Genomic DNA, 10,350 nt, shown 5'->3' on the forward strand with positions numbered 1-10,350 from the left:
AAATCTTCATGTAACCTTTCCAGTTTTTTTCCCAGAAACTACAGCAAAGGCCAAAGAATAAAACAAATGACCCCATAATTCCATAACCGAGAGATAACCACAGTTGACATTTTAATATATTTTCTTCATACGGGCAGACCGGGTTTGGCTCCAGACCACCCTGATAAAGCAAATATCGCAATAAAGTGAGTCACATGAACTTTTTGGGTTCCCGGTACATATAAGAGTTCATGTTTACACTATACTGTACTCTAAGTGTGCGATAACATTACGTCTGAGGTCAGGTGTCTTCCAGGGACCTTCAGACTAGCCAGGTCACTTTGTTGTGTGTGTTTTTTTTTAAACATTATTAACATTTTTTGATTAATGTCCTTTTAATTAATTAATTTATTTATTTGGCTGCGCCAGGTCTTAGTTGTGGCACGCGGGTTCCCTAGTCTCAGCATGTGGGTTCTTTAGTTGCGGCATGTGAACTCTTAGTTGTGGCATGAATGTGGGATCTAGTTCCCCGACCAGGGATCGAAGCCGGGCCTCCTGCATTGGGAGCGCAGAGCCTTAGCCACTGGACCACCAGGGAAGTCCCTAGCCAGGTCACTTTGATGATGACAAGATGTAGAGCAGGAATGAAGCTCACACAAAGGGACCTTCACCCCCCCAGGGTTAGGATGTAAACTCTCAGCATCTCCAAGCCACGTGTCTTGCGAACACCCCCGGCTTCCGTCCGCGTCACTAGCTGTAACGACTTTGCAGCTCAGCACCGTGTGCCCCCCCGTGTACCCGAGTTGACCGTCAATCCCCCCCACAAGGCTTTCTTCCCGCAACTGCAAGCTAGACGGTCATCTTCTGACCGACTGACTTCATCTTCATCAAAGAAAGAAAAGACTGTGGGCCCCATGAGGCTGCTTGGTGGATCTGTCTCACTGGCGGGGGCTCAGAGAGGCCCGTGCTCAGGTGCATACCTCGGACCCCGCACAGGATTTAGATCCAGGGCCGGGGCCTCCAGAGCCCACACTCTTGTCACCAGCTTTTCTCCTCTGAAAGAAGTCTTGGCGTCATCTGTCTTTCCTAATTGTTTGAATGAGGAGTGACAACCCTGCATCAGTCATGGCTCTGAGCATGTCCTATTCCAGTGGGTACACAAAAGTCACAGGATGCAAATCAAAATGGACCTTTTTTTTTTTTTGGTTCATTGATGAATTCGGATTGCACACGTGGCCCTGTGTGGCATGTATGTGTGAAACACGGGCGAGGCACCGCGGGTCTGAGGTGGAGATAGTCCGTGTGGGCCTCTCCTCAGCGAGTGGCAGACGGGGCTGCTCCCGGGGAAGAGGTGATGGACAGAGGAGAAGGCAGGACGCTTGCTGCCCGGCTCTGGGCTGAGGCTCGGGCAGGGGTGGCCGTCCCGGCACTCAGAGTGTCCGTCCTCTGGCTCTCAGAGCCTCTGCGCACTGACTTTTCCCTGTTGCCCTGTCTCCCTCCCAGGACGTGAGTGACCGGATAGAGAAGGAGTCCCTAGACGGCCCGATCGTGAAGCAGCTGGAGCGCGGCGGGCGGGCTGTGGTGAAGATGGACTGGAGGGAGAATATCACAGTCCCCCTGCAGACAGGTGACCTCGCGGCGCCCCTGGGGTCAGTGTTGGTGGAAGCGGTTCAGAAGCAGCAGCTGTTTCTGAGAAGCAGACTTGGAAACGGCAACTCCAGGCCGTTTGGGGCTCCAAACACCGCTTCTGGGATTGAGGCTTCCTGTGGTTTGGATACAGGTCGCACCGTTGCTCTGACGTGTGTCCCAGTTGTCTCTCAGAGTGACAGGTTAGTGACAGGTGTCATGCTCTCGGCGGTCATTTCTGATCGCAGGTGAGAAAGGGAGGTGGAATTCAGACTAACACTGCCGCCCTGGGGTTCAGTCTGGGGAAACGCTCCTGTCAGCGACAAGAATGGAGTTAGGTCATGATTTGGTCTGATTGCTTGATCCCCAGGAGCCCCAGGAATTGTTTTCTTTCGAAATCTGTTTGTCTGTTACATTGCCTTCCTTGTTTTTTGCCTAGATCTGCGTAAATTCAGAACCTATAAAGGCGGCTCTGTCCGAGATCTCCTCCGGGCCATGAGAAATAAGGTGAGGGCTATGAGCACACGGGGGGCCGGGCGGGGCTGCGGCGCAGCCCCCCTGCTCATATCCCTTCTCTGGGGGTCCTCCAGCCCCCCTGGATGAGGACCTCACAGAGGCTGGGAGGCCTTGGCTACACAGGAAACACTAGAGGCTGCTTCTTCCCCTGCATGAACTTTCTCTCCAGGGAGGGTGAGGCGGGGACACAGGTCACAGTGCAGCCTCTGCTAGAAGCAGGCTCCCGGGTGCTACATCCTTTGCTGACTTGTTTGGTGCCTGGATCTGCACCGATAAACTCCTTCTGACGGGGCCCTTCCTGCCTGGGGCTGGCCCCGTCCTCCCCTCGCCGGCCTCGCTGGGCTCCGAGGCCTCCCCCAAGGGCGGGGAAGCGGCACCAGGAGCGGGAGGGTGGTTCCTTTACCCCGCCTAACGGTCGGTCTTCCTTGAGCGAGGGTCTTGCCCGGGTCCCGCGGGCTCCTCTCTGCTGACTGTGGATCTGTGTCCCCCCCCCGTCCCGTCTACAGAAGCACCACTACCGGGAACTGCCCGAGGAGGTGCGGGAGACGCTGGGCCCCCTCCCCGACGGCTTCGTGCGCTACTTCACCTCGCGCTTCCCCCACCTCCTCTCCCACACCTACCGGGCCATGGAGCTGTGCCGCCACGAGAGGCCCTTCCAGCCCTACTACCACGAGCCCCCCGAGCCCCGGCCCCCAGTGACTCCAGACGCCCTCTGAGCCAGGCGGCCTCCGTGCCGGTGGCCCCGCTGGGACCGAGGGCCGGATCTGTACAAGCCAGAGCCTGGCGTCTCCTGCCGAGCAGGGAGACCAGGCTCCAAAGCCAAGTGCCTCGAGCTGCCTGCTCTGCAGCCAGCAGGGGAGGATGCTGACCCCGGGAAGTGGGCGACGTGACCCCGCCCCCCCTCCCGACCCACGAGGGAGCTGGGAAGACATTGGCCGTGAAAGCTTGACCATCGGGGGACGGCTGCGAAGGAGGGCCATTCCCAGAGGCAGAGAGGAACACCCTCTGCCTTCTCCTGGATGAACTCGCTTCAGACTCGCGTTTCTTTTAAAACTTCCTGTGAGATGCCAGTCTGTGAGCCTTTAAGGAAGAGAGCTGAGGGAACCCTCAGTGGTGCCTACGTGCTGGGCCCGGGAGCATCTCTCTCTTGGACCAGCCGGGCCGAGGTGCGCTAAGTGCAGCCTCTGCTAGAAGCAGGGCTCCGGAGGAGAGGGTGCCCAGGAGGAGGAGGACCTTCAGAGGGCGTCACCCCCAGGGATCGGAGATGCCTCACTGATCACAGACGCGCCCACAGGTTCCCAGGTCACTGTAACCAGTGTTTCCTCGGGGGTGGCGAGAGCCTTGAGGGTGGGGACGCGGTGTGGGGAGAGGCCAGCCTGGAACTCTGGAAGGTGAGTCTGTGTCTGCGGGTCTCTCAGAAACAAAGAGGCTGCTGCGTTCTGAGACAGCTGTGGCCCAGGGCACGGGTGGCCTGAATGGTGGCCTTTGGTGGAGTCGTGCCCTGGGGCGCTTGGGGATGTTTAGGAGCATTTGGGGGCAAGAGGTGATAAGTCCCCTGGCCTTGAAGGAAAGCAGCTCTGACCCAGGCAGGGACAGGCCTTTGGGACCAGAGGGGAGCAGGCCAGGTGGGACACTCACGGCCCCCCGGGGAGAGCCCTGGCCAGCAGGTAGGCAATGAGGCTGCTCTGTCCCTGGGGCCGGCAGGACGGGCCAGGGGTTAGAGGGCCAAGGCCAGGGTCACCACACACTTTGTGGGCAGGCTTTTATGTTTCTCTTGGCAGATTTTAATAACTTTATATTTTGATCATACTGTAGAATGCTACATTAGCGTGAGCTAAACTTAACTTGAAGCTTGTGAGGAAGTAATGCAAGATATAGAATACATCTTCTATTTTGTAAGGTACGCAAAGTCCCATCCCCTCCAGAAACACTGTTCATATGTAGAACATTCTCTAATGCTGACGAGTAAAACGTTATAGCAACACTGTATACATGTATGAAAATAATATTCTCTAAATTATGTCAATACCGTGGGATTTTTCCCCCTAAAATTAATATAATTTTTAACTTTAGTTTTAGTCAAAAATTCCTCTGTCTTTTCTCTACCGAGAGCCTTAGAGGTTAAATGCAATCAGGGTACCATGTAAGGAAGCGTTTTACGTGTACTTTCTCCAGCCAGGGGAGTGGATCATTGCAGTTCGGTCCTAGTGAACCCAGAGATTCCACTCAGGAGGAAGAATGTTACTGTCTAGTTTTACTAACTGACAGAGAAATCGCTGTTTCCTCTCCTTGTAAGACGTTTTCTGGTGGTGGATTTGAATGAGGGCCACTCATCAAAAGCACTCATTCTGCCTTCAGAGAGTTCAGTTCCCTTCCTTTCCTAATGCCTAACGTCACTTTTTTTCCTTTTCTCCTTTAATATTATCCTACATCTTTAAACCTCATCAGTTACCTCATTTAGACCTGGGAGCCCCGGCATCCTTGGTCAGCATCGTGGTGTCTTGTACCACGCTGCCCGTTTTTCACAGCCGGATGGTTTTCTTCTCCCCGCTCTGATGCTCCTGGGCCAGCCCCCTCCCGCGCTGTCCTGTGGCGGCTCTGCAGGTCGCTTTGCCGCCGGACCTGATGGTGAGACAGTACGAGGTGGAGAAGGTGCCACGAGCGATTTAAAGGACCGTCAGCTTCCTGTGTTGGGGGCAGTGGTGGGCGGGGCAGCTGCCTTGCCTCGTGGTCGCTGCTGAATGTTCTCTCTGGGGAGTAGCCAGGTCATTCTCAGCAGCCCAGGGTTTATGTCATCTCTCTGTTTTGGCCCAGCTTGCCTCCAGGACAGCTTTTTAAAAAATTCCTTTTCTGCTTGCAATACTAGTTTTTAACCACCCAACTTTCTCAAACTCATTTATTCAATGTATTTTATTTGAGCACTTACTATATGAGCTGGACAGGATATCGCATGCTAGGGACACAGGTGAACAAAATAGGCAAAACCTCGGCTTTCATACGAGCCAGTGATAGAGAGACGGCAGTGAGTAAATATCAGTGCTGCGAAGAAGATGCGGGCGTGGGGAAGGGCGTGCATTTGGGGTTTTCACCCATCAGATCCAGGGTCAGATTGCCTTCTGTCCACCTTCTCTCCGTCACCTTTGGGAACCCAGTCACCCGTCAGTCCTCCAAGTGGCTTGAAAAGGTCTCTTGTGGGCACCATCTGGTTTATCCCATCCTGGTCTCTAGAATTCTGGTTTCCTGTTGTGCTCAGCGCAGCGGGAAGGTGTCTTTCTTTCTCGAAAAGAGGGCTCTGCAGCCTGCCACGTGTCCTGCCACTGCTGAGCTGTTTGATCTTTAGTACGACTCTTGGAAGGCTGTTTGACTTTTTACAAGTACACCATCTTCATCTTTAAGACAGAATTTATTCGCGTCTGTTAGGGATCCCAAGGACACCATAATCTATTTAAATCTTGTGTTGACCCTGGTATTGAATCTGTCTTTGGCACACCTGCCAGAATTCTCATGTTGCTTACTGAGTCCTTTTAACTTCAATTTTTAGAGAGCTCCACCTGTCACTGGGCACCAGAGCGTCTGCACTCTTGGGAATCATTGGTGTTACATGATAAGTCGCTAAACCACCTGGTGGCTGATGTATAAAATCCCAGATGCAAAGGTCCCCTCCCATCTCCCCCTCACTCAGTGCAAGAGCCGTCATAGGCTCTTCCCAGGGAGACATTATTCCGACCCATTACATGTATTTCAGTGGAAGAGCCACAGGTTAGCGGGTCCAGCAAAGTGTTTCCTTCCCACCAACTGGAGAAGAAAGGTCCTTATCAGAGCTCGCCCTGATCCTTTGGGGGGGGTTTTGTGTGAACGCGATTCATTTATCACCGCAGTGAAAGAGATGAACTGGTGGTTGATCTGACCTTGAAGGTGTGGGGGGCCTTTGGGTTGCAGGGCTTTGTCCTCTTGGCCACTTTCTTCTCTGAAGTTGGACTGTGGCCAGGCTTGGATTTCCCAGGGCTGTTCTCACTGTGCATCTCTGTTCATCGGATCCTCAGCCTTGAAGTCCTCCAGGAAGGTGGGCTGGTTCCGTTTTCACAGCCTTCTGTGCGGGAAGACAGAGCACAGCACACCCGTAAGGAGCCTCTTTAAATTCTCTTTAGCTTTCTCTCTGCTCATTTAGCTTCTGAAATCCCTCTTCCTCGTATTTTCCAGTGTTTCTTTTCCTTGGCCACCCTTCACCATCCTGGAGTAGTTGTTTCAGTTGACTGTGGTCTGGCGCGTTGGCCTTGCCTGGAAGAAAGTCGCCAGGTGTCCTGTACAGATGAGCCAGAATTCCGCCTTCCAGTGTTGGACCCGTTATCCTTTAAACCAAAGTGTCTACTCTTCCTGTACTTGGTTTTCTTTATGAAACAGTGATTTCCACGAGTAACAGGTCCCGATTTTTTTTATCGGCACTTAAATCCTCTCTGTATTCATTGGAAAACCACAAAGACAGCATCTGCGACGAGCCTCCCCCCTAGAGCAGCCTTAACCAACACTTCCAGCCAAAGTCCCCACCCCACTCGCCTCACCCTGTGCTCTTGAGTGTCTGGCGGGTACAGTATTCCTTTTCAGTGTCCCAGAAGCTGTGACGGGGGAGTCCCCGCTTTACCTAGAAAGCATTACCAGTCAACTCTGCAGCATTTGCAGATGCAAACCTTATGTAGTGTTTTTTTTTGCAATGGCCTATTTATTTAACCTATTTATATTTATTTAATTTTTACTCTGAAGTGTATCCAGTGACAATTGCACTTGCTTAAAGCACATCAGATTTGCTTTGGACAACACCCCTGACCATTTTAAAACTGGAAAAGGAAAAGTTATACTGTATCCTTCCACAGGATGGACGCCTTATAGTAGTTTTGTCATTAAAGGATAAATAATTTGGTTGGGGTTAAAATGTTAATTTTTAAGTGATTTTTTTTTTTTTTTTGAATTCTGTGCCATTGTGTCTTCTCTGTGGACAGTTAATTGTTTGATGGGTCTGTGTTAATTGTGTGATACAATCCTCTGTGGAACCTAAAATCCTCTTTTTAGCTTAATATTTTATAAACTGCCCAATTGTACAATTTTTATGTGTATTTTTAAAGCTTGATGATGTGAGGATATCTAAGTTAAACGGCCTATTTTTGTACCTCCTGTACAGTTTTATAATTCTGCTGATTGATAATGGCACCTTATGTTGAGCCAACCTCAAATAAAAGTAGTTTTAGATTTGGAAGCCAGCTCCATCTTCTTAAAGACTTGACCACCACTCTCAGACCAGGGGGTCGTTCTTGGCTGTCTTCCTGGGTAGGAGTCTGGCTGGTGAAGCGGGAGCAATGGGCTTAGCGGGTGGGAGGATGGATGGGAGGGGTGTATTTGTTTACTTGCTGGTGTTCATGGCAGGGTCCGGGGGCTGGAGAGTCCTCCTTCGTTTCTGTGGGCAAAGCTTCCTTGAAGCACTGCAGGAAGTCCCCCGAAGTATTGATTTGGGCTGAATTCCAGGAAGGTGGCCATGTTGGGACAGACATGCCTCCTGATGAGGCAGGGTTTGGGGCAGGTGTAAATAGGTTATAGGACCAGGAAATCCGCAAGGGGAAAAACACCAGGGAGGTAACTCAGCCAACACAGCTACGGGAAAGCCACGACCTGTGCGTGTCAGAAGCACGTAAGACATCCGCCCAGACGCCAAGGAATGAGCTCAGCAGCCAGTCTGTTGGATTTCAGGGTCCTGCCAACATGCTTTCACCTTCTCTTAGCCCATCCGCTCTGGTGAAATCAGAGGAGGCTCTGCTTTCTCTTGCACCACCAGGAAGGGGCTGCTCACAGGAGGACCCCGAGGGCCCACCGGCCGCAGGACGGCGTAGCAGGGGCTCTGCGTGGAGGCTGGCTCCCTGTGCTCTGCCAACCAGCATCCCATCCCCCCACTCCCCACCCCCACCCCCGCCCAGTGGGCACCAGGAGTGCACCTGAGAGCCATGGACACACCCTCTGTCCGAAGCGCTGGTCCTTGGATGCAGCCAAATCCAAGGGCGGACGCGGGGCTTCAGGACCCTGCTGGCACCTGCTGGCTGCTTCCTGTTGCTTGATGGCAGCAGAGACGGCTCTTGGGTTCCCCGCAGAGCTATTAAGCCAGGGCGGGGATCGTGTCCTGGACTGGCTAGTAGCACCCTCAGCTGCCCCTGAGAACAGGGAGAGGTGCGGGCCCTCGGGAGGGAGGCCAGCAGGTGGTCAGGCCAGGGCCACAGTCTCAGGGCACTGAGGTAGGGTGTGTCGCTTTCATGCTGAGTCAGTGTAGGGCTGGGAAGAGGATTTTTTTTCTGAGTGTTTTTGTTATTAAATCTATGTGCAGATATACCCAACTGTATTCCATCAGTGAACGCACCTACTTGTACTATCTTTCTATGTTTGTGCCATCTCTCTCATGACGTGTGCTAGAACCATGCCTTAGCGTCACGAGACCGTAACAGCCAACATCACAGCCCAGCCTGCTTGGCCTTCCCGCGGGGCTGGGCACTGCACTGGGGCGTCTGTGCCCCAGTGGCTGGTGGGCCTCATTCCTCTCTCCCTGCAAACCGGTATTTCCCCAAGATCAAGAACATTTAAATGAAATTAGAACATTCTTTAACACCATACGCAAAAACAAGCTCAAAATGGATTAAAGACCTAAATGTAAGGCCAGATACTGTAAAACTCATAGAGGAAAACATAGGCAGAACACTCTCTGACATAAATCACAGCAGTATCTTTTTCAGTCCATCTCCCAGAGTAATGGAAATAAAAACAAAAATAAACAAATGGGACCTAATGAAACTGAAAAGCTTTTGCACAGCAAGGGAAACCATAAACAAAACGAAAAGACAACCCACAGAATGGGAGAAAATATTCACAAATGATGCGACCGACAAGGGATTAGTCTCCAAAATTTACAATCGGCTCATGCGGCTTAATATCATCAAAACAAAGAACATTTAACATCCTTCACTTTGGTGAGAGACTGCCTAGACCCTTTGCCAAGGCCAAAAATCAGGTCATGAGCCCGTGTCTGGGCCAATGAACTGTGGGCAGAGGAGCAGGGCTGGTGAGACCATGGCAGCCCCTGGGGTTCCCAGGGAAAGTTTCCTGAAACAGGAGGGGCAGGGCAGGCAAGAGAACAACTGTGTAAATAAACTTGGCCTCTGAGAGGGCTGGCAGGTGAGCCCGATAAGTACTCTTCCCTGCCCCCTCCTCCCTGAGCCTCTCCAAATCTAACTTCCCCTGCCCAGCCTGCCTCAGTGATTTGGATGAAGCCACAGAAATACGCTCAGCAAGTTTGCTAGCAGGCAACGCAAAGCTAGAAAGAGTAACTAATCACCAAGACGATACATGACCCAATTAGGAGTCCAGAAGATATCGGGAAACCGGAATGCTGAGCCCAAACAAAGGTGATGGGAAATCCATCAGACCTTGACATTGATGATGGGGCTGGAGGTGGAGGGCAGGGCCGTGAGCGGCCTGGAAACTGTTGGGGACATTTATTTTTTTTTTTTAAAGATTTTTTTGATGTGGACCATTTTTAAAGTCTTTATTGAATTTGTTAGAGTATTGCTTCTGGGTTTTTTTTTTTTTTTTAATGTTTTCGTTTTTTGGCCCCGAGGCACGTGGGATCTTAGTTCCCCTACCAGAGATCGAACCCGCACCCCCTGCATTGGAAGGCGAAGTCTTAACCTCTGGACCGACAGGGAAGTCCCCGTCACAGACATTTGAAGACACAGGAGTTTGGCCTAGAGAGACGTGGGGGCAGCTGGTGGGCGCTCGGATGTCTGTTGTGTGATGAGAAGCAGGCTTTGCCGTCTTGCTCCAGAGGGTCTGAGCTGGAAGAGGGGGAGCAGGGTCCCCGACAGCAGATCCCGGCTCCAGGAGGGAGGGCTGCCTAACAGCTTGAGCCGCCCAGCAGGGCCAAAGGAGGATTGCAAGTGAGCGAGTGGAGGAATCCAAGAGAGGGGAAGGGCCTCACCCTGAACAGGCGAGGGGAATTCTTCTTTGGGTCAGAGGTTGAACTCGGGTCCCTTCCAAATAAGCATCTGTGCCTGAGGCCCACCCCTCCCTGTTATGAGTTCCTGGAAAAGGGCTGCCCAGTGGATGTGAATCACAGGAAGTGGGGGGGGGAGGCGCCCAGCAAGAACTGTTCACAATGGGGTGGGGTGGGGTGGCCATGCTCCAGGATTCTCCAGGGGCGTC

General features: G+C 52.3%; 1 protein-coding gene across 6 annotated transcripts in view; it reads left to right on the forward strand.

The window, feature by feature from the left end:
* ERN1 (endoplasmic reticulum to nucleus signaling 1) overlaps positions 1 to 7,369 on the forward strand; it is an 84,614-nt gene extending 77,245 nt beyond the window's left edge. For 3 of the 6 annotated variants that reach the window (XM_036836964.1, XM_036836967.1, XM_036836966.1), the window contains 3 exons: positions 1,483 to 1,606; positions 2,045 to 2,112; positions 2,628 to 7,369. In XM_036836964.1, coding sequence (XP_036692859.1) covers positions 1,483 to 1,606; positions 2,045 to 2,112; positions 2,628 to 2,837 — 402 coding nt within the window. In that variant the 3' untranslated portion in view covers positions 2,838 to 7,369. The other 3 variants (XR_005017790.1, XR_005017791.1, XM_036836968.1) reach the window with 3 other exon arrangements.
* The last annotated feature ends 2,981 nt before the right edge of the window (positions 7,370 to 10,350 follow it).

The sequence above is a fragment of the Balaenoptera musculus genome, chromosome 20 (genome assembly GCF_009873245.2).
Source record: "Balaenoptera musculus isolate JJ_BM4_2016_0621 chromosome 20, mBalMus1.pri.v3, whole genome shotgun sequence".
Classification (NCBI taxonomy): Eukaryota; Metazoa; Chordata; class Mammalia; order Artiodactyla; family Balaenopteridae; genus Balaenoptera; species Balaenoptera musculus.